The 25169-nt window shown below is 35.2% G+C and overlaps 1 protein-coding gene across 10 annotated transcripts in view; it reads left to right on the plus strand.

Annotated features, from left to right (window-relative positions):
• Positions 1–25169, plus strand: part of TRDMT1 (tRNA aspartic acid methyltransferase 1) — a 78425-nt gene that overhangs the window by 48167 nt on the left and 5089 nt on the right. For 7 of the 10 annotated variants that reach the window (XM_044761864.2, XM_044761859.2, XM_014846048.3 and 4 more), the window contains 8 exons: positions 10313–10389; positions 12666–12737; positions 13328–13393; positions 14170–14239; positions 15322–15405; positions 16714–17057; positions 19371–19428; positions 20777–20906. In XM_044761864.2, coding sequence (XP_044617799.2) covers positions 10352–10389; positions 12666–12737; positions 13328–13393; positions 14170–14239; positions 15322–15405; positions 16714–17057; positions 19371–19428; positions 20777–20906 — 862 coding nt within the window. In that variant the 5' untranslated portion in view covers positions 10313–10351. Of the gene's footprint in view, positions 1–10312; positions 10390–12665; positions 12738–13327; positions 13394–14169; positions 14240–15321; positions 15406–16713; positions 17058–19370; positions 19429–20776; positions 20907–22505; positions 22658–25169 lie in introns of those variants that run through there. The other 3 variants (XM_070501312.1, XR_011499320.1, XR_011499319.1) reach the window with 3 other exon arrangements.

Consider the following 25169-nt stretch of genomic DNA (forward strand, 5'->3'; position numbering starts at 1 on the left):
TGTTCAATTCTTTTGTATCCTAAATGATCTTTTTCCTCTCAGTTGCTGAGAGAAGGGTGTTGTGATCTCCAACTACAACTGTGAATGTCTCTCTCTCTCCTTTCAGTGTTGTCAGTTTTTGCTTCATTTTATCCTGAAGCTCTGTTATTAACTGTATATACTTTATGATTGATTTTTTTTTTGGTCGATTGACTCCTTTGTCATTATGAAATGTCCCTCTTTACCCCCAAGAAATATTTTTTGTTCTGAAGTCTGTTTTTCCTGATGTTTTTATAGCCACTTCTGTTGTGTTATGATTAGTGTTTTTATGTATTTATCTTCCATCCTTTAAATTTTATCCTGTCTTTATATTTAAATTAGATTTATTGTAGATATAGTTGGGTCTTGCTTTTTTATTCAGGTTGACAATCTCTGCTTTTTAATTGGAGTGTTTGTGCCATTTACATTTAACTTGTTAGCAATATTGTTAGATTTAATTTTTCTGTGTTATTTGCTTTCTATTTTTCTACTCTGTTTTTGTTCATTTTCCCCTCTTTTCCTGCCTTCTTTTTGATTTTTAAATATTTCATTATTCTCCACTAATGGTTTATTAGGTATATCTTCTTAGATATATCTGCTTTATTTTCTTAGTGGATGCTCTAGGGTTTACAATATGCATCTTTAATTTATGGGAGCCCACTTTCAAATAACATTATAGCACTTCATGTATAAATTACAACAGTATACTTCCATTTGTCCCCCCTGCCTGTTTTGCAATTATTGTCATGCATATTACCGCTACATGTGTTATAACCCCCAAAATATATTGTTTTTAGATTAAGTAGTCAAATGTCTATTAAAGAGTTTTAAAAAGAGCATGGAAGTATTTTATATTTACCTACATATCTACTATATTCGGCACTCTCCACTCTTTTTTTTTTCAAATCAAAATTTGCATGTGATATAATTTTCTTTCTTCCTGAAAAACCTCTTTTAGCATCTTTTGTCATGTACACATTGGCAGGTTACAAATTATCTGAGCTCTTTTTGAGTGAAAAAATATTTTGTCTTCATTGTGAAATATAATTTTCATTGAATCCTTGGTTGCATTCATCTTTGAAAGATATTTTCATTTCATAGCATAATATGAATTTTAAAAAATTTCCATTATTATCTGATTTGCTTAATTTCTGACTGGAAGTGTATAATTCTTATTTTTATTGCTCTTAATCTATTTTTGTCTTTCTCTTGCTACAGTTAAATTTTGTCTTTAGGGGCCGGCCCAGTGGCTTAATGGTTAGGTTCGTGCACTCCACTTCGATGGTCCAGGGTTCACAGCTTCAGATCCCAGGCATGGACCTAGCACCACTTCTCAAGCCATGCTGTGGTGGCATCCCACATAAAATAGAGGAAGACTGGCACAGATGTGAGTTCAGGGGCAATTTTCCTCAAGCAAAAAGAGGAAGATTGGCAACAGATAATAGCTCAGGGCCAATCTTCATCACCAAAATAAATAAATAATAATAATTTTGTCTTTATCACTTATTTTCAAGAATTTTATTTTAATGTGCTTTTGTGTATTTTTCTTTATTCATACTGCTTGGGCCTTATTTTTCTTTTCTTGTTTATTGTTTTCCTCAAATTTATGAAGGTTTTGGCCATTATTGCTTAAAATATTTTCTCTGTTCTCCATCTTCTCTTCACCTCCAATTATGCATAATTAGATCCCTTCATGTTATTCTATTGGTCACTGAGAGTATTCATTTTTAGTTTGTTTTCCTCTGTGTGCTTCATTTCAGAAGCACACTATATTATTCTATTTTCAGGTTTTTTTTTTCAGTGTGTAAATCTTTTATTTCAGATATTTTGTTTTTCATTTCTAGACTTTTGAACTCATTCTTTTTTATTTCTTCTATTGGTCTCATGATGTTTTTGTTTCCTTCAGGTCTTTGAGCCCATTGATATTTCTGATGACTGTTTTAAAATCTTTGCCAGTTCCATCATCTCTCCCATGGCTGGGTTTGTTTCTATGGATGGTTTTCCACCCCACCCCAGCCCTCAGTTATGGGTCACATTATCCTGTTTCTTAGCATTCTGGTAATTTTTTATTAGGAGCGTGACATTGTAGGTTTTACATTTCTGAGTGTTGGAGTTTATTGTAATCTCTTAAATAATGTTGGATTTTGTTCTCACAGACAGTTAATTATAGATCAGCTTGATTTTTTCGAGGTTTGTTTCTAAGCATTTTACAAGTGGGTCTTAAGTAGCCTTTGCTGTAAGGTAATCTAATCCCACTACTAAGCTAGGACCTTTCTTAGACATCTGTTAAATGCCCCATGTACTCAACTAGGTCTCACTACTCTGAGTGGTAATTCAAATGATTGCCAGCCCTGAGACCTGGGAATTTTTTGGCTTGCAGATTCCTAGTAATTGTCCTTTTCTCAACAGTTGTTCTTTTTCCTACCTCATGGCATTTTACCTAATGCATGCACAGACTGATATTCAACAAGACACTCAAAGGGAATGCTATGTGGACTCCTGCATTCCTTTCTCTGTGTAGCTTCCTTCTGTCTAGTAGTCTGCCTTGCAAATTCTAGCCACCTTGACCTTCCTGAACTCCATTCTCTCTTTAACACATCTACATTACCAGGGACTGTTGGATTTCCTTTTCTTCCACTGCCTGTGGTCCAATACATGAAAATAGTTATTACATTTCATACAGTTTTCTTTTTTGAGAAGGAAGGTAAGTCCTATAGAACATACTCCCTCACAGGCCGAAGAAAACATCTTACAAATCTGGTTTTTTAAATTTAGATATGCTTTACATGCTATGAACTTCACCATTTTAAAGTGTATAATTCAGTGGTTTTTTGTATATTTACTAAGATGTGCAACCATTACCACTTTCTAATTCTATAACATTTTCATCACCCTAAAAAGTAATCCTGCAGTCACTCCCCATTTCTCCTCATCCCCAGCCACTGGAAACTACTAATCTACTTTCTGTCTCTATAGACTATTCTGGACATTTCATATAATTATATGGAATCATATAATCTGTGGCCTTTTGGTCTGAATTCTTTTCTCTTTTTTTTCTGCTGAGGAAGATTAGCCCTGAGCTACTGTCTATTGCCAGTCTTCCTCTTTGCTTGAGGAAGATTCACCCTGAACTAACACCTGTGGCAGTCTTCCTCTATTTTGTATGTAGGTTGCTGCCACAGCATGGCTGACGAGTGGTGTAGGTCCATGCACAGGATCCGAACCTGCGAACCTGGGCTCCCGAAGCATAGTGCACAGAACTTAACCACCACACCATGGGGCTGGCCCCTGGATTCTTGCTCTTAGCATAATGCTTTCAAGGTTCATCCATTGTAGCATGTATCCATACTTCATTTCTTTTTTTTTTTTTTTGAGGAAGATTAGCCCTGAGCTAACTGCTGCCAATCCTCCTCTTTTGCTGAGGAAGACTGGCCCTGAGCTAACATCCGTGCCCATCTTCCTCTGCTTTACATGTGGGACGCCTACCACAGCATGGCTTGCCAAGCAGTGCCATGTCCACACCCGGGATCCAAACTGGCAAACCCTGGGCCGCCGAAGCAGAACATGCGAACTTAACTGCTGCGCCACTGGGCTGGCCCCTTCATTTCTTTTATGGCTAAATAACATTCCGTTGTGTGGATATGTCACATTTTATTTATATAACAGATTGGTTTTAAGGTTTCTTTGAGCCAGTATAAAATGATAACATTTTTGAGCAATATGATTGGGTATCCAAAAGTTAGAAGTAATTTATTTATATATTGAAGAACCTTTATCCCTGGTATTGAGAACAGAATTCTTTTCCCATGGGCATCATAGAGAGAAGTATTATGGACACAACGTCATCTTTACAGTAAGTAACAGCAGTGCATTTCATGAAAATTATTGCAAATGACAGTCTACCCATTTCATCATGGGGGGTAGAGCAAAAAGAAATACATGGTCAGAAGAAAGATACCTACTAATAAGTAATTTTGAATTGACTCTAAAATGCAGACATATGCATTTAGGTTCCAGAATTTCTGTAATATAGAGTATGGCAGCAAGTTACTTTATTTTTAAAAGTTTAATCTACATTTAAATTAAGTGTAAATACTTAAAAGTAGGTCAGCCAAAAGCCCAATTCAGCCAGAGCTTCCCCTCACTACACAAATATAAAATAAAAACAAACTCTCCGTAAAGCACCCATTGAAAGTCTGCTTCCAGCAATTTGACCTCCCTTTCTGTTTCACCTGCTAAGAGAAACTGTGCGATACTTTATGTATTTGGGGACTGATTAGGGTTCCCAAGTACGTGCCAACAGAAATTTGGGGGGTTTAGAATAATGTGTCTGTATCTGTTTTTCTGGTAGTAATTATATTTCAGTCTCAGTTTTAATAGATGATAAGAAATCCTATTATCTGCATATGCTATAAGAAGGCTAGGGACAGGGAAGAACAGAGGTGGTGCCTCTAGCTCAGTGGAAAGGAGATCAGTTCATTAAAGTGGCGTCTATAAGAAACGGCAGTCTGCTTCCTACGGCTTTTCATCTCTCCTTTGATATTCCCTTCAGCCCCGTTCTCATGTGGGAGGAGTGTATTATGTCTCGGTCAAATGTGTAGGAACTACGTTGAAGGTCATGTTTCAAAAAGGAATAGAAGGTTAACGGAGGACATAGGCGTAATGAGAGGCTTTAGGGATTTTAAGTTTTATGAAACAACGTGTACTGATCTTTTGAACATTTTCTTCACGCAAGCTATTTGAACCCTTAGCAGGAACACAAATGTGACGAAGATATAGTCTTTGCCTTCAAAAACTTACTATTTAGTGCAGAAATTGGACTTGTAGGCAGTTGTCTTTGGGACTTCTGATTGAATATGGCATAAAAAAGATATTTCTGTTCCAAAACTTTGTTTCTTTTCCTAATAGAAATAAGAAAAGAAGGGAAAAGAGTGGATGGAAAACCATTATTAATGAAAATCAGATTTAGCCATAAGCCAAAACAGAAAAGAAAATGAGGAAGAATAGTGTCAAATGCAGTGGAAATGGAACAGAATTGAATGAGAATGGCAAAATTGCATGCAAACCTCTACTTTTCTTGTGAAGAATCAAGAAGGAATGAATGCCAAGGGAGAAGACAAAATATACCCAGAAATTGTTTGTTCAAAGTCAGGAGAAGAAACGTTTAAAAAGTCTAGATCGCTAGGCTAAAAGTGTTGCTGCAGCCTCTGCAGACCTCCTGCTCGCCCTGAGTGCGAGCACGTGGATGAGGGACAGACAGGCTCTTAGGACGCTGTCTGTTTTTCTCAGAGGCAGTGTGGGGCAAAGCACCACGTGGAGCTGCCACTGTTCCACCTTCTCTCTTAGCAAACTCCTAGGTCCAAGTAGCCACCATTAAAAAATGACATAATTAGAAAGGAACCAGTTTGAGGCTAGACTAATACAGTTTTTTTAAAAGGAGGTAAGAAACATAAATTAAAAAACAACATACAACAGAAAAATTATGTTAGGAAGTAGAAGAAAATTTCTGACAAACACATCTCCATGAACTTGAAGCGTTAAATAAAACATGTTATCTTCAAAAGAAGAGCTTCAATAAATATATACAACAGCTCAAAAAGCAATAAGACAATAATAGGACTTGAAAAATATCAGGAATCTGAAAAAAAGCAACAGGAGAAAAACAAAGCCATTATAGAAATGAAAGAAATATCAGAGTAGCAAAAAGTAAAATGGACAGAACTGCAGAGTCATGAAGGATGGGACTTGAGATAAATAAAGCAAAATAAAATGGAAAAAACACGGATCAAAATGTTGCAGAATAAATGATGAGTGACTACTGAAGCAAACGTGATCCATAATAAACATAATTAGTGCCTCCAAAGAAGAGAATAAAATAAATGGAACAAAAATATTAGCAGAAATCAATAAAAATTTTCCTAAAATAAAACCTGCAGTAAGTCATGAGCTATAGCACCCATGAGCTCTTATTGAAAAAATAACTCAACCACTTACTCTAGCTAAGCAAGAGATGAATTGACATAGAGAACCCAGGAATGAAGCTGCCGTGTTAGGAAAGAAATTATGATTGGAAAACAAGGTGAAAGCGTAAATCTTTGCAGGGTAAAAATAATGTAATTGGAGTAGGAAGGGAAAGTGAGACTCAAAAACTATGTCTATTCTTTGAAAGATAAATGAAGTTATGGATTTTTAGGGCATTGTTTAATGTTACTGTCAGTAGCTCGGCTGAGCTGGGAAAGGGAGCTGAGCCGTCAGGGCTCAGAGTAGGTGATTAAAGCAACAAGGCGAAAATGAAAGAGTGAAGCCTTGAATCACTTACTGTGGTGGTGTGTGCAAGTCTTTAAAAAGCAGAGAAAATGCCGACACCCCCTGTTCCATTTCCCTATGGAACAGCACACGGGTGGAGAGTCAGGTGGGCCAACACAGTTGTGAGGGTTGACTTACTGTTGAGGGAGCCTCTGGCATTGGGGGAAGGGCAAGGCGGGGGAAGGCTAGGAGTGGAAAGCGCTGGGTGCTAGTTAGAGTGGGCCGAAGTATCTTCAAGGTCTCCCCTCCATCCCCAAGCAGACCTTGGCAGAGACTCCTGAAGAGGACCTCTGCCAAGGGCTCAGATAAAGAGACATAGGAATGAAGGCTTTGCAACTAGGAATGCAGATATGTGAAGATGTGAAGAACAGGGCCTGCCAGGGAGCCTGAGACCTTGACTGCCCCAAGCCTGGAGTAGGGAGGACCGCTTCCCCAGTGAGGCCTGCCGTAAGGATGTGTAATTGCCTGTAGTCGAGCCTGAAAATCGCATGTAAGTTTTTCACAGGAGCAGGACTCCTCACTTATGAAGATAGCTAGTAATAAACTAAAATCTTCAATTAATCTAAGTAGAAAATGAGAAATTAGTGCTATAAACTTCATGTGAGCAGTTTGTTCATCGTTGTGTTTCCACCCTTAGCACAATCCCTGGCATAGAGTAAATAGTCTGAAATATTGGTGGGTTAATTTATGAACATTGTTTAATGAGCAGCATACTGTGCCTAAAACAATGGACAAATACCAGGCAAATGGTAACAAAAGATAACAAGAGTTTCAGAATTGATATGAGATAAGATAGGGATAAGATAAGATAGATTTCAAAGCAAAAACTATTTAAGAGTCGTAGAAATTTACTTATTAGGATGATTGGTACATCCTCAAGAAAGATGTAACTGTCATGAGCATTCATGCACAACGTAAATCAGGGCTCATAGGGCAGGAAATGGTAGGAAATATCTACTCAATAAATTTTTACTGAATACCTACATATGCCACAAAATAGAAAAACCATTGTGTTACGAATATAAACTCAGGAATTCTAAGTACAGTCATGTGCCACATAATGACATTTCAGTCAATGACACCACGTATACAACAGTGGTCCCATTAGATTAGTACTGTAGGGCCTAGGTGTGTAGTAGCCTATACCATCTACGTTTGTGTAAGTGCACTCTATGATGTTTGTAGAAGTGTCAAACACCTGACAACACATTTCTCAGAATGTATCCCTGTCGTCACTCGATGCATAACTGTAAAATATGAACAAATAGATCACAAGCACATTAGAAGAATAATATAGCGTGACCAAAATGAATTCTGTTTTGGAAATACAAATGTAGTTTTCTATTAGGAATTCTATTAATATTATTCAGCATGTTAATAATTGGAAACAATGAAACTATATGTCTGAAAACATTTGACAAAATACAGTGTCTTTCTGATTGTTTTTAATCTCTCTTAATAAAATTAGAACATATGAATACTACCACAAGATATATATGTTACTCACTGGCTTTGTATGTGCAAGTTTGTGTACGGGTATTTACATTTGTTTAAACACACGTACACATATACATATCTCCCAATTCAGTAACATGCTAAACAGAAAATTTTTAAAGCATTCTATAATTAAAATAATGACTAAGACAAAAATGTCCACTATTATTTAATATTGTAGATATTAGCTAATTCATTCACACAAGAGAAATAGTATATAAATATTAAGGAAGATTCAAAAGAATAATTGAATATACCTGGAAAACACAAAAGCATTAACTAAAAATAGTATAAGGAACAATGAGTGCATTTAATAAGGAGGCTGGTTACAAAAATGTAATCCCAGTAGCTTACTAAACAAATAAAACTTGTTACTTACTTACAAACAAAAACTTGTTAGAAAATATAACTGAAGAAAGTTTCTATTTATAGTAATAACACAAAACTTCTAAACACTGAGAAATAAACCTAACAAGAAATCTTCATGACCCACATGGGAATAAAAGAGACTTGAAAAGTGGAAGTATGTTGTGGTATTGGATAGGAGACTGAATATTTTACAAACTTTAGTTCTCCTTAGATTAACTATAAATTCACTAAAATAGTCAAAAGTTGTTGTTTTCTAATCTACCAAGTTCTTTGTGAAGTTTAGATGACAATTAAGTATAAAAATAGCCAGGAAAGTTTCTGAGAAAAGAAAAATAAAGCAAGTAGCGTGACAAATAAAACTGCTAATCAACGTGCGATAAACAGTGTTACCACAGTGAGTTTATCTAATGTTCTCTGAAAGCAAAGATGTTTTTATTAACTTGTGTTGCCAGGTTATGGAAGAATGGATTCACACTAGCTTTAAAATAGCAAGTTTTTAAAGTTAATTTGTGTATCTCCATAACTACTTTCTTGAATTCCAGTACAGTCATTGACCTAGAATGCCAGGTTAAATAAATTGTGAATAGTTTGAGTGATTATTTTTTGCATGACTGGTCTATCATTTGGATTGTACTATAAAAAAAAATCACTATTTTGGGGGCCGGCCTGGTGGGGCAGTGGTTAAGTGCGCACGTTCAGCTTTGGCGGCCCGGGGTTCACTGGTTTGGATCCCACATATAAAGTAGAGGAAGATGTTAGCTCAGGGCCAGCCTTCCTCAGCAAAAAGAGGAGAATTGGCAGCAGATGTTAGGTCAGGGCTAATCTTCCTCAAAGAAAAAAAAAAATTCACTATTTTCAACAATCGTTTAAAATGTAATTTTTTATGTCCAGTTGTATCGGAGGGATTAACTCTGTTTACTTCCTTTATAGGATGCTCCTGATGTAAATGACTATTGTTTTATTTTTACCCTACTTTTAGGAATTTAGCTGTAATCAATCCACATTCAGTTGTGAAACCAATAAGTTGCTTCTCATCATGGCCCTGTGTTGATGGGCTATTTAACTTGAATATAATGTGCTGTCTCATTGTACTTCCTGCCCTAGGTTTTCTGGCAGACTGTTCTGTGTATGATTTTCAGATGTTTTCTTTAGAACCCACAGTTCTAGAGGTGCTTTAGGAATTATTCAAAACATTTAATTTTTATTTCATTTTGTGTATTTATCTGAAATGCCTGTGATTTAGAAATGACAGACGTGTGCATTCAAACTTCTAATATAATAGAGGCAACTGCTGTGTTCCCCAGATTAACTCACTCTTTACAGAACTCAAAATAAAGCTTTCCATGCCTTATTCGTGTACTTAAACTTCTTAGAAATGTATCATAATTAGGAAGATTGTGATTCTCGCTTGTCACTTTAAATGTCCAGCTAAGCCTGTACACTCAGTGCTTAATGAGAATTGGCAAGCTCTGGTATATAAAATGAGAGCAAAATAGAACATTTTTCAACTACTTAGTCAAGTAGGGATTATTTTGATTAATATTATCTTCACTGCCAACTGTGTACGGAAGTTCTTTCACAACATACAACTGTAAAACAATCTAATAATTGTGGATGTATGAAAACTGGATCTTTTTCCATTTGGTGGTATATTAAGAGACATAAACATGAAAGAGATGCCAACTGGTCAGTATATCACATTTTCTAAGTAAAATATACTATTGATAGGGGTTAAAAATTTCCTAGACCCTATACTGAAAATCATTAATTATAAAATAAAGTTTTCCATGTTTGATTCTAGAAAACAGAAGAGGGTTAGACTTGAGGCATCTAAAGGCATGAAGTGTTTCAGATCCAGGAAACCAGTGTTCCAGCTCTGCTGTGGCTGGCTCTGGGGCTTAGGGGAAGTCACTTAATTTTTCATAGCTTCCCTTTACTGCTCCACTTTCTTCACAAGATTGCTTTGGAAAGTCAGTTTAACTGAAGTTGATTTGAAAAATATTGTGTTATAGAAACTGTTATAATTTCTGATATATTCAGTTATAATTAGGTAGCATTTTTGCTTCTTCCCGATTCTATGCATGTTTTTATATTCTTTTCTTTTTTCAAAATGTTCATTCCTTAGGGCATTACACTAGAAGAGTTTGACAGATTATCTTTCAATATGATGTTAATGAGCCCGCCCTGTCAGCCATTCACAAGGTATGTATGATAAATATTGCTCTGTTGAGGAAGAGGACTTTCGAAGGGCTCACTAATCAGATTGTACCATCGTTTCAAGCATAGATACTTTGAAGTTCATCAGCTGCATCTTTGTAGTTTTGAAATTTTTTATAAATAATTCTTTTTATCTACTTATGTTTATAATTCATCATTAATCATAAAGGAAACAGCAATTACTGCCAAATGAACAATGTTTTTGGTCAGTAGTAGATTTACAGAGACTGTCTAGGATCTGTCTTGTACCTGCCTAAGATACAATGTTTATTTCTGACCCCAATTACCTGAAATTATTTAAACTAATGAGCATTCAGGAATATCTAACACTGATTAATCAAAGTAAATTTCCATAATAAATATTCAAGTTTTAGATCATTTAACTGTAAAATTTAAAAGGTAGTGAAGATTGAATACATTTCTCAAAATTCATATGTACATTTAATAATTCTGACCTCTTATGGCTATGTTGCAATTCATTTTTTTATTATATATATTATTTATTTGGCTTTTTCAGGGAATTGTATCTTAGATGAAAATCTTGACTAATCCATCTTCATTCAGATAGTTTTCATAATAATATTTTTATTATTTTAAATAATAATAATAGTAACAATCCTCTAAGCATCTTACATGGGATATGCCATTTAATTTAACAAGCTTATGGGATAGGCATTAGTATTATCATCATTGTACAGGTGAGAAACTGAGGCATAGAAGGGTTCAGTAACTTTCCCATGGCCATACAATTAGAAAATGTCAGAGCCAGGGTTTATCAATTATTTCATGTGTTCCTGTTTAAATATATAATATGAATTTAAGTGCGATATCACTTGTAATAAATATTCTAATTTAAATGAATATTCTCATGCTTAATTTCCACCTAGGTTTTGATTTACTTAAACAGCTCTTAAGGAAATTAATTCCCCAGGGGTTTATTGTACACCTATATGCCAGGCATTCCTTTTGATGCTATAGTTCCCATCCATAAGGAACTTGTCATCTAAGGGGAATGACTGACAAATAATTATAATGTGATATAAGCTGTATGATAAATTAATGCTGAAAGTGCCATGAGAGCACAGAAGAGAAAATGGCTTGCTACATACCAGGAGAGAGGAATTCTTTCAGAGATATCTGAACTGTGTCTCAAAAAAGCAGACTGGGAATTTATCAGAGAAGGCAGAGGGCATTCCACGTAAAGATGGCTCCAAGCGTATGAAAGCATGTGACCTGTTTACAATAGGCAGGAGGCACAGAACAGAATGCAGCCCCAGCACTGTGAAGATGCATGTGTCACTGCAGTGGGCCCTGTATCTTCCCTGCTGCTATTCCCACTCTGTCTTAGCCTCACTCCAGCTGCTGAGTAGATTCCTCAGAAATCTTGGATTCTTCTCATTCTGTCCTTTTCTAATCAAATCTATTCTCTAATCTCCCATCTGAGCCTCAGAGCCACCAATGATTTTGACCTTGCTATCTGCTATGAGGAAACTGACAAGTGATATCAAGTAACTTATTTAGGACCATGACGCTAATAAGTAGTAAGGTCTTAGAACTTGGTCCTCTGCTACTGGCCCAATCCAAGTCTTCCTTTCTGCTTGATTCTTGATTATGTGGAATGCTTCTTATAAGATCTACTTGCTGGTCCAAATACTACTTGTTTATATGAGCTGTTTTGACCTAGTTAGTGTAACCAAGTTGCAACTCCTGCTTGTAGAATCAAGCCTTCAGCTTAAGTCTTTCCCATTTACATTGGATGAGACTGTCTTAGTTTTACCTACTGCTTTGATCATCTTAGATGGTGGTTAGTCTTCAATGCCATCATCTGTCCGTTGCCACCCTACCCAACCGGCTCATTCACCGGAACTTTTGTTGTTTCATCTGGATCAGAGCAAAAGGTGTTATCAGCCAATTGGGTGTGTGTTTGTGTGTGTGTGTGTGTGTATCTTTCCTTAACCAAGGGGTTTTAAGAGGGTAATTGATTTTATTCTTCATTGACTTCTTGTTCTTCTTTACCTCATGTAAGTCATTTGGAGTATTATTTTGTAGAAATAAATAGTGTGTATTTATTAGATAGGCAAGGCTTTTTTCTTTTTAATTAAATGAATAAATGCATTTTGTTCTCTATAGCAACAAAGATGATCATATTTTTTTAAGGACCAACTAATTTTAATTCTCTGGGTTTTAACTTTTTAAAAGTGGCTTGCTATCTTTATGTAAGGTTCTCGATAAACTCATTTGTTCCTTCTTTATCCCTTTAGAATTGGCCTGCAAGGTGATGTGACTGACCCAAGGACGAATAGCTTCTTATATATTCTAAATATTCTCCCAAGGTGAAAACTTAGATTCCTGTACAAGCTTACCTAAAGTTTAAAACTTTGGATCTGGAAGAGTATGATGTTTGTCATTTTATAGAGATTAGTGGGTTATGCATGCTGCTGTCGGATACTGTGCATGTCCTTGATCTTCTGTCATGACTAATAGAGTAACTGCAAATTTGCCAGTTTCACTGGTTGCCACTACAGTGAGTGAATTACTTCTGCTCACAGTGTTAATGTAAATGATGCTAATGATGGTGGGTGGTGTGCCCATGGCCTGGAAATTTGTGCCCACCCTGGAAGCTGCCATTCTGTGTAAATAGCAGCCCTTTGAGCTGTGCAGTTCACAGGCTCTGTGTGAACCCTTGTTTTGAAATAAACTTCAATAGAAATGAACGTTTTAAATGTTGACTTTATAAGGTGTGCCATGTTTATGGGGGAAAATGAATAAAATATAAATTGTCTCCATCCCTTATAAAATTCTTTTATAAAAAGTGTTTGGAAAATGACTTACCTCATATTTCCTGTGAGTAAGGATTTTCTCTACTTCTTCCTTCTTAGTAATGAGATGTTTGGAATTCCATTTGTTTTTTTCTTTTTTTTAGATTGCAGAAATTACCGAAGTATATTCTTTTAGAAAATGTTAAAGGTTTTGAAGTGTCTTCTACAAGGTAGAAAAATGTATTTGTCTTGTGTTCATCCTAGACTTGGTATATTTTATAGTAGGAGCTGTTGTGGAATAAAGTTTTTACAAATAAACATGTACATTCTAACATTATATATGTTATATATTTTATTAATATTTATTTTGACCAATTCATAATGTAAAGAATCACAAAGTTACGTTCAACTGATTCTCTCGCATTTTGATATGTTTGAATTTTTCCAGAAAGAGCACACATTTTAATGAGAATGATACTTCTCAATTGTGGCTGCTTATACTGGTGCCTATTTCTTTAGAAGCAGGCATGTTTTCAGTAAGAATTGGCCGCGTTTACAGGCATTTTCTGTCCTACAATTAGATGGGAGAAGCAGGCCCCGTGTCAGGGCCCTTGTCTCTTACCCGGACAGAAAACTTCTGTCTGAGTCCTTGATTCAGCTGCAGGCTGTAACAGTGCTCCCTAATCTGATTTGCTGCAGATACAGCTCCATTCCCATGCAAATTTATCACCAGTAGATTCGAGAGTCTGACTCTCACCAGTTTGGATAAATTATCCGGCAGCTTTGTTTATTTATAGTAGAAATTATCTCTTTTTTTGAGAAATGTAATTTCTCAAGTACTGGACTTAGTAAGACCTACGATCATTCTCTTTCTAAACAACTGGAGCAGAGGTACATTTTTCACTTTAAATGAAGTTTTTTGTGCAATATTTTATATAAGAACCCTATTTCCAACTTCAGGTTGAAAGCTTTTCTTTTTTCTTTCCTTTCACTTTTGTCTTTTCAGAGACCTGTTAATACAAACAATAGAAAATTGCGGCTTTCAGTACCAAGAATTTCTATTGTCTCCAACTTCTGTAGGTACCACAATTATAAACTCTTAAATAAATTTTCCCAAAGAGAATTTGTTTCAATAAAAAGAATGGGTTTATTTAGGTTAATATTATAGTTAAATCTTGAATTATTTCAGACATGGATCTTACTTTCTAAAGAATGTAGTACAGGCATATAAATTCATTTATACATATTTTGTGAAAAATATTATATAGCTTGAAGCTCATAGAGAATTTATTTTCCTTTCCATACAGAAAATAAAGGATAGTGTTTAAAACTATGTGACATCTGGTATTTCCAAACTAGATGTGCTATAGTTTAGTAATGCTTCAAAATAATCCAAAATAGAAAGTAAATGAACATATGATAATTTTCTAATTACTTTTCTTGGTTAAAATGCAAACATTAAATTGCCATTTAATTAAACATTAAAATGCCATTAAAATGCAAACATTACTTCTATTTCATGGGTAAGAAATTGGAGTAATTGGTTATGATAAGATATTTGGTAGATCTTTGATATTACTAGTATCACTATCTATTTTTTCTTTAGCCATTGTGTTTCTTAGTCTCTTATCATCTTTAGCTTATTATACAGTTCCTTGCCCTGAAATTAAAGGAAAACTCGTTTTGAAAATTAGATGTACAGCTGTGGACATGGGCAGTATATCTCGTCTCTTTAAGTTTATTTCATATTTATTGCCTTTTAACTTTTAAAATTTAGTGAATCCTCCTTTTTTAATAAAATGAGATAATCATAGCTAAGAATAGTTATATTTGAATTTTATTTTTTAAGATGACTATATTGTCAATAATGAAAGTGAAAATGTCTATATAACTTCTTACCCGAGAAATATAAAATGATACTGGCTCATAGACATATAATTCATCAGATTCGATCTTTATTTCATTCAAGTAAGGGTATAAAGCAGCAGTTTAAAAAGTTTAAGAATTTGCTACAGAGAAATCTTCCACAAATCAATAGGAGAATTTTTTCTAGCAGAAGCTAAGTGCATACCTGTATGAGTGTTTTGACTAGGTGCTAACAGTTGATAGAGATCTCTTCAATTTCCTATAGTAACTGACTTCTCTGCTTTCCTCACAGCTGGGCATTCCAAATTCAAGGCTGCGGTATTTCCTTATTGCAAAGCTTCAGTCAGAGCCACTACCTTTTCAAGCCCCTGGTCAGGTACTATCGTTAGTGTTATTGTCTTCATGATTATCATTATTTATCTATTGTAAATACATCGCCGTTTGCTAATTTGTTTCAAGCACTACTCTGTGGAGGTTTATCTGTGTCCTATGGTGCCCATAATGTAGACCCTGCCCCAGGTCTGTCTCCTAGGCCCTTTTCATCTCCTGATGCCACTTGTATTGCTTTAAACAAAACAAAAACTTTTCTTTCATCATTAGAAAAAGAAATAAGTAATAGTAAACAAAATTTCCATTAGTGCTGTTACATTCCTTTTCCTCCTGTAATTTCCCTTCTGACCATTGACTGTTTTGTAGCTATCATTTTTCCCCCCAATAGAAGTTTTTGATTACTTTTGATAAAATTCAATTGTGCTATCTTAAAAATGGCTTACGTGTATTTTAACACGTTGTTTGCGTCGTCTTTGAAGTCAATGCTATCTAGCCTTAATTGATTAAAATACAGTAATGATTAGTACAAACTAGAATAAAATGCTCAATTGCTTAGATAGGATCTCTGATGATGAAAACAGTTGTATATGCTTCTGTCAAAAACTGGTGTGGCTAACAGAGAGTTTTAGGGGTTCAGCAAAGCGCTCCGTAACTATCACAGGTAAGAGCTCAAAAGGCACATCCTACTAACAGGGGGTCAGTAGTGTCATTTGAAAACCCCACAGTACAATACTAATATGTCTTCCTTTCCATAGTGGGCCGTTCCGAAAACAACCTGTCAAGTGTATGAGCAAAGACTTCATCGTTAAAAATTCCTGGAACTATTTTTCTTTTGCAAAATAAGGCTTTACACGTGGTTACATGTTTGCAGGAAAAAATTTTTCCATTGGGGCTCAGGAGTAGAAATAACCTTCAAGGGGAAAAGTGCTTTTTTTAAATTAGTTTTTCTTTAGATCATGGGTATGTTTCAGTTTTTCTTTTTTAATGAGGGGATATGACAAACTTTGATCCAAAACACATTTTCTGGAAATGTTAATGTTGCTTTCTAAACTTTTTTTCCAAGTATGATGCTGTGTCTATATTCAGCAAACTTCCTATTACATTGTTGAATGTTTTTATTAATAAATAGAGAAAGCAGTAACTCCATGAAATAAATCATCTGTAGCCTGATGACACTATAGCTATATGATGAATAAATTGTATAAATACAAGTAAACGACAATTTCTGTCTTTTTGCTGACAACCCCATAAAGGCTAGAGAGATTTTTTTGCAAAATCTTGACTAGATGTTATTAATTTGTCTTTTATTTTTAATAAAGCTTTTGACAATTTGTGCATTTTTACTTAATGTCAGGTACTGATGGAGTTCCCCAAAATTGAATCTGAACATCCAGAAAAACATGCAATAAATGCAGAAAATCAAATTGAAGGAAAGAAAATTGAACCAAATATTTGGTCTGATAGCAGCAGACCATGTTCTGGAAAAGCAGCCATTCTTTTTAAGCTTGAAACTGCAGAAGAAATTGACCGGAAACATCAACAGGACAGTGATCTCTCTGTGCAAATGCTAAAAGATTTTCTTGAAGATAATGTTGACGTGAATCAGTACTTTTTACCACCAAAGTCACTGTTGCGATATGCTCTTTTGTTAGACATCGTTAAGCCCACTTGCCGAAGGTCCATGTGCTTTACGAAAGGGTAGGTTTTAAAGAGACTCTATTCCTGGTATATCCAAAATAACCAGGTTTTTTATACTACTGTTTCTTTTAGTAGCTAAACAAGGAGGATTTTATAAAACGTTTCTGCTAGAATGATTTTTTTGCCCTTAATTGCATGCTTTCGTGTTTCAAAAGAATGCACGAGTGAAAATTCCTTCTGGGAGAACATTATGTGCACAACCCACAAAAGTGCTCATGAAAGACAATGCCATTTGTTTGGTGACCTTCATAGGAGCTTAGTTACCCATGATGGAAACCTGGTTGCTATAGATGCTGAATTGCTATAATTTTTTCACACCTTTCTTGTTGTGGCACATCAGACGTCAAAAATTGATATCCACTCTCATGATAAATGTATAAGAAGAAATTAAATTTTAATATCAAGAAATAAAATGGAATCATCTGGTGCATGTTAAAGCACATTTAAATTTTATTTAGCTTTTCAAATAATATATTATCATGGTTCAAAATTCAAAAGGTACTAAGATTGTAAGACTCTCTTCCACTTCTGTCTCTTGGACATCGTTTCCCTCCCTGCATGCAACCAATGATTTCAGTTTGCTGTCTAATTACACGGAGTGTTATGTGTGAAGGTGTGTTTAAATGTACATATATGTTTTTACCCCCTCCTTTTAAGTAAATGGCCTCACACTATATCCATTATTATGTGCCCTTTATTTCACTGCACAATATAAATTGGATATTATTGCATATGAGTACATGAAGAACTTTTCTATTCTCATTGTATAGGTATGTCAGTTTCTTTTATGGTCTACCTTTGGATTATTTCTTGAATGTTAATATAGTTTTCATCAATATTTTGAAGCCTAAAAGGGGAAAATTAGGCCTTTCCAGAAAATTTTGTAAAAGATCACTATTTCTTCTTTGTTAATGCCACTCAACCTTGTTTGATAAGTAGTTGCATGATTTGAAAGTTCAAGCCTTCTCTTTTTACCTGTTAGCTAGCTGTCTTGCACAAACACTATGTCCCTGATATAAGCATAGCAGACTCATTCTGATTTTATCTTACTCTGCCCTTGCACTTCCAAGAGAATGGATTTATTTCTTTCCATTACCTTAAAAGACTTCACTTAGCTGTTGTCTATTTCCAAGTCCAATAGGTTCTGTTTAGGACTCTCATAAAAAAGACATCAATTTTATAATAAAAAACACCCTTGAGGGCCCAGCCCCATGGCCAAGTGGTTAAGTTCGTGTGCTCCTCTTCAGCGGCCCAGGGTTTTGCTGGTTTGGATCCTTGGCGCGGACATGGCACCTCTCATCAGGCCATGCGGAGGTGGCATCCCACATAGCACAACCAGAGGGACCCACAACTAGAATACACAACTATGTACTGGAAGGCTTTGGGGAGAAGAAGAAGGGAAAAAAAAAAAGATTGGCAACAGATGTTAGCTCAGGTGCCAATCTTTGAAAAAGATTTTTTAAAAGTCCTTGAAACTCTTTTGTAATTATAAAGACAGTATAAAAGAAGCCTTACTCTAAAAGTCTATTTTAGTGTAGATAATATAAACACACACACACACACACACATATATATATGATATATGAGGAAACAATTTGAAAAAATTTTTCCCTGGTATGACTTTCTCTAATTTATATTTTAAATTGATCTGTTAGGAAAAAAGTAATGATAATATGTTAAACAGCCAGCTTGGCAATGATCTAAGGGGACGAAATATTACTAATACCTTGCATTTCTCTAGTGTTTTATACTTTTAATACGATTTTTTATACAATGGTCTCGTATGAGGAAGATTAAAAACACACTGCTTTATAGTGAGAGGCGAGGCATGGTCCATGGACCCTGTTGGTCATGGGGCTGGGGAGTAGGGTCTTGGGTTCATGAAAAGAAATGATGTTCAGGCATGATTAAAAAATAGCAGCAGTTTACTTTCATCTACATCACATTTGGTTTAATGTGGCAAGAGTGCTAATGTTGAATAGTATTTGGATATAAAGTTGTAACAAATGCATACTTTATAGTGATGAACATTAAAAAAAGACAGTTAATACAAAGAAATAACAATAATACATAATTCAAAATATTTACACAACTCAAAAATTTATGCCATTGTTAGTGTCTGAGAAGTTTAAATAGAATAATCTTATGTTTTTGGCCCAGTGATTTTTCAACTGCAGAGCATATTTATGTGATATTATTCAGAATATTTCAGGAGGATGTCACTATGTAGATTGATTAATCATTCAAGAAATATTTAAGAAACTTATCATTAACAGATACATTAGATGCATGATATTTGTGTTAATTTTTCAGTTATGGAAGCTACATAGAAGGGACAGGATCTGTGTTACAGACCGCAGAGGATGTGCAGGTACTATGCATCCTTTAGAACTAAAATATTTGAAAATTACTGTAGGTAAAATTCTGTTTAGTACTTAAAATTTGAGAATGTTAAAATAATTTTACATGTTCAACTGGGAATGAATGTATATATGATCCATTCATATATATACATATTCATATGTATTCCTATATATAATAATTCTTTACTATAGAATAAATCTTTTCTTTTTCTTGTTGCTAGATATGAGTTTATGTACAAATTTTTTTTTTTTTGTGGAAGATTAGCCCTCAGCTAACTACTGCCAATCCTCCTCTTTTTGCTGAGGAAGACTGGCCCTGAGCTCACATCCATGCCCACCTTCCTCTACTTTATACGTGGGACGCCTGCCACAGCACGGCTTTTGCCTAGCGGTGCCGTGTCCACACCCGGGATCCGAAGTGGCGAACCCCAGGCCCCCGAGAAGCAGAACATGTGCACTTAAGTGCTGTGCCACCTGGCTGGCCCTATATGAAATATTTTTTCCTTTCTTTTTTCTTATTCTTACCTTTGTATTTCTTTTTATTCCATAAACAGTAAGTTGAAATACAGCATACAATAGTTAATGTTCTCTAAAATTATGCACAAATATCTTAGTATTGGAGACTGCCTTTTAGAGAATGAAATCTACATTTTGGCAAGGTTCTTTATTGATACTTTAACTGTCGTTGTTGAATGCAAGCTTGGTATATTACAAGTTTTATAGTTTTGAATAATGTTGAAGTGAAACTACATTATCTTCTCTTATACTGATTTAAACTCTTGCTATAAATAAAATTTGCCCATGGTAAAAATCCCATCAGAGGCAAATGAATATCTGAATTTGAGAAATTATATTTACTAAATATATTTTATCATTTTAGGAAAATATCTTAATTTGATGAAATTGATCATAAACAGTAAACATTTTAATGATCTACTTGTTAACATTGTAAAATTGACTTCATTGGTTATGTTTCTTTTTTGTATCTTTCACTATATTTCTTATGTTATATTGTCATTTATTATTTATATTCTTATGATTTTGAGGGACCAAAAATGACAGATACACTGAAAGTAGCCTGATCTGTTCAACATTAAGCTTTTTGTTTTCAAAGTTTACATTGCCATTGATGAGCCAATTATATAGTTTTTTGCACAGAAACATTTTGCCCTCTGCATTTTGCTAGCTACCACGTGTTGCAACAGACTATATGTCCGTCGTTTTTAAATTGCCCTAATTTAATACTTTTCTTAATAACAATAGATAATTTATAATAAAATAATTTAATAACAGTAGATGACCTTATCTTATCTAGTTGCACTCTACTTTATTAATTATCTTGAATTTTTTTTACAGATTGAGTATATCTACAATTCCCTTACCAATTTGTCACAAGAAGAAAAGTTAACAAAATTGTTAATGCTTAAACTTCGATATTTCACTCCTAGAGAAATAGCAAATCTCCTTGGATTTCCTCCAGACTTCGGTATGTAAGATACATCCAGACCCCAGCTTTCATATTTTAAAGGTCTCAAAATTCCTTAGGGATTTACATGCATTTTATGAATCAACCCTTGCCCAGACAGATGGATATAAGAAAGCTTCTTCCTTTCTTGACTGCCATTTTTGACATTTTCCTTCCACTTTGCTCTTTCCACTTTCATTCATAACCTGCCTCAGTCCATCCCCTTCAGACGCAGTCTCCATTACTGTAGTAATGGTCCCGAGTGGTTTTCAGGGAGAGAGAGGCCAAATCAGCAATCCTCACCTCCCCTACGGAGGGTTGTTAACAGCATCTCTTTCTCCAGCTTATTTTCTTTCTTCCAGAGGTCTTATTCTAATAACCCCACACTAAATCTTGTGAGAGAATACAGCCTAGGATGGTCTTTTTTAATGAAGAAATTAAAAGGCGGTTGAGGAATTTATTTATTTTTTGGTCTATGGGGGTGTGTTTGTATTTATTCTCCTCGAAGATAACATTCTTTTCAATCGTGTGCTTTTGTCCTTTCCTGCAAGGTGTAAGTGGAGAAAGGAGGAGGTGGAGAGGTGGTCTAGACAGGAGCTTGCCTAAGGGAAAGGAAAGGGTCACTCGGGAGCACAGATCCCAGAACTGGCAAAAGATTAGGGATCTGAAGCAGGGAATCTCAAGAACAAAATGAAGACACAGTTGAGGAGTGAGAACAACAAAATCCTAACTCCTTTGGCAGCCCAGGAAATCCAGGGACTGTTGCTGCGAAGAGATTGGACATGTTGCCTTTGCTTCTTAGAGTAGCCGGCCCCTCCTGACCCGCTTCCTGGGCACCAGTGCTCCATGTGAGGGAGCCAGCAGTTTCTTAGGCTGGGGTGAGTGTGTTCCCAGCACCTGGCTTGTGGGAAGGGGCAAAGACAGACCTCTCTAACACGCTTCCAGGGCTACACAGGAGGAAATGTGTTTTTGATAACTCTGATTGGGAGTTTGAAGGCAGAAAAGCCAAACATTGCTAAGTTCACTGTTGTGGTAATATTAATACAGTACTATCCTTGAAGCACGTAATGGGTTAAATAGCTCATGTTTTAAAATTCTAAGTAATAGATTTGCAGATGAAGTTTTGGAACACATCCTTTTGTACATTGGGATCAAATTGCCAATATAATTTGACTACCCTCTTGGTAGTTGATTCTCTGAGTGTAGTCATGGCAACCAGGTTTATTTTGTCCTCTCTGCCTTTTTCTTGGTGATCTCATTCAGTCCCAAATATCCCGGGCTGTGTTATTTAAGAAAAACACAGACTTACCTTGTCTTAGTTTATGTCACAAAGTGAGTGAGAACATCATAAAACAAACAAAGAGCTGAGAATTGGACTCAATTTAATTCCCGGTCTGCTTTCCTGATTATTATTATTTTTTCTTTTTTACGATGAGAAATCAAAGGTACTTTCCATACTACTAATGAGAGAAAAGAGGTTTTGTGTCTAATAACAACTATTTCCTAAGTTTTATTTGAGTGCTTGTTTTTTCAAGTAATAGCAGTCCCTTTGGTAATACTGAAACTTAGCATGGACCCCAGAGTCAGACTGACTGAGTTTGATTCCTCTCTCTGCCTTAGCCACTCTCTGCTTAGTTTATGCATATGTGAAATGGGGACAATGACAACTTCATAGAGTGGTTGTGACAGTAAAGTGAGTGAACGTAAGTAAAATGTTTACACACTCTCTGACGCATAATATAAAATTGTGTCAGCTTTTATTTTTTAAATGATAGGCATTTATTTGCTTTTCTAGCATTTACTTCATAAGTATTTTTTCTCATTATTTTAAAATTTTAGATGGGTAAAATAGGATTTTTCAAAGCTCTCTGAAAATATATGTCTGAGACATACAAGAAAGGCTTTTTAATTGCTTAACCTTCTTCTAAAATGTGTGTCATATTTGTATAGTGTCCTAAGCAGCACTGTGACAGAGCTGTCCCTCATGTGTGATTCTGGTGTTATTTACTCTGGGTCCCGAACGGGCGTTGTTTGCGCTGCTGGTCCACTGGCGATGATGGCTTTGCGTTGATCCTTCCGTCTGTTTTGTCTTGGTTTCCTCTGTGATGAGTGGCATGCATTCGTGAGAGAGCAGGCTTTGGAAGAGAGAGGCACTAACGTACACTTCCTGAGTAAAAGCTGCTGTCTTGACCTCGTTAATTCTGTTTCTTTGTTCTTGAGGATTATTATTTTTAATGTACCTAAGTTTTTAAAAAGTCACTTTTTAACTTAAAACTATGTATTTTTTTCATAAGCTAGCTGAGATTTTAGGATCTATATCTATATATAAAATACACACACATATATAAAATTTTTACAGATCTGACTTGTTTGTTTTCAGACCTTTCTTCCCCTCTGATGTAGTCTACAGAAGATCATCCCTGGGGTGTTCTAAACTGTTTATAGATATATTTGTACCTCTGGCTACTTTGAGCTAAATAGTTTTTGAGATGACTATAGTGCTTGCCTAAGACATGTTCTATTTATAATAGCAATTTTATGATGATTCTCAACTGCAAATATAGTTTTATTATGCTAATCACTGTTATGTTATTGCAGTAAGTGTAATATCAAGTGTTGATGAAGCAACTTTATCATAGTCAGCTCTACCTTGTGGTCCTCACAAGTACATGAAATTTTGCTATGTGTAATGCTCTTTAATTATTTCCTTCATTTTATTATCTAATTTGCTTTTTCTTTAGTTAATTGCTATGCCAAAGGAAACCGAATGTGGAATTCTAATGTTGTAACTAACATTAGTACACTCTTATGCATGGACAGTCTTTTATGTTGAGGTTTGCAAGGCTTTGTTCCAGCAAATGTAGTATCTGTGGGCTATTTTGTTTTGAAACAGCAAATAGAAGCCCAACGTGAGAAAGTCAATTTGTGGAAGCAGAATATAAAAAACAACTGTGAGAGACTTGTATCCAGAAAATATAAAGAACTTTTACAATTCAACAATAAAAAGAATAATAATCCAATTTAAAAATGGGCAAAAGATTTGAATAGACGTTTCTCTGAAGAATACAGACAATATCCAAAGAGCACATGAAAACATGTTCAGCCTCATGTGTTATTAGTGAATCACAAATCAAAACCACGGTAAGATACCACTGCACCAAAAGAGAACAAATAACAGTGTTGACAAAGATGTGGAGAAATCAGATGCCTTGTACACTGCTGGTGGGAATATAAAATGGTGCAGCTGCTCTGGAAAACAGTCTGGTAATTCCTCAAATGTTAGACATAGAGTTACTATATGACACAGCAGTTTCTCTGCTGGGTATATCTCCAAGAGAATCAAACACATACATCCACCCAAAAACTTATACGTAATGTTTGTGAGAGCATTGTTCATAATAACCAACAAGTAGCAACAACCCGCACATCTGTCAGTGAATGAATGGGTAAACAAAATGTGCTATATCCATACAAGAGAATATTATTCAGCCATGAAGACGAATGAAGTATTGGCACATGCTATAACATGAATGAACCTTGAAAACATTATCCTAAGTGGAAGAAGCCAGAAATAAAAGACAGCATACTGAGTGGTTCCATCTATATGAAATGTTCAGAATAGGCAAATCTATAGAAACAAAAAGTAGGTTAGTGTTTGAGGGATAGAGAGGGGAAATGAAGAGTGACTACTAACAGATACCAGCTTGCTTTTTTTTTATATTGAGGCGTAATTGACATACAACATTAGTTTTAGGTGTACAACATAATGATTCCATATTTGTATACATTGTGAAATGATCACTGCAGTAAGTCTGGTTAACATCTGTCACGTTATAATTTTTTTTTCCTTTTTTTCTTGTGATGAGGACTTTTAAGATCTAAACTCTTAGCTACTTTCAAGTATGCACTACAATATTATTAACTATAGTCACCATGCTGTACATTACATCCCATGACTTATTTATTTTATGGCTGGAGGTTTGTACCTTTTGACCTCCCTTCACCCGTTTTATCTACCCCCACCCATCCTCTGGCAACCACCAATCTGTTCTCAGTGTCTATGAGCTTGGGTTTTTTATTTGTTTGTTTGCTTTGTTTTTTAGATTCCACATATAAGTGAGTTCATATGGTATTTGTCTTCCTCTGTCTGACTTACTTCACTTAGCTTAATGCCCTCAAGGTTCATCCATGTTGTTGCAAATGGCAAGATTTCATTCTTTTTTATGGCCAAATAGTGTTCCATTGTGTGTGTGTGTATGTATATATATATATGTAGATACCATA

The sequence above is a fragment of the Equus asinus genome, chromosome 29 (genome assembly GCF_041296235.1).
Source record: "Equus asinus isolate D_3611 breed Donkey chromosome 29, EquAss-T2T_v2, whole genome shotgun sequence".
Taxonomy (NCBI): Eukaryota; Metazoa; Chordata; class Mammalia; order Perissodactyla; family Equidae; genus Equus; species Equus asinus.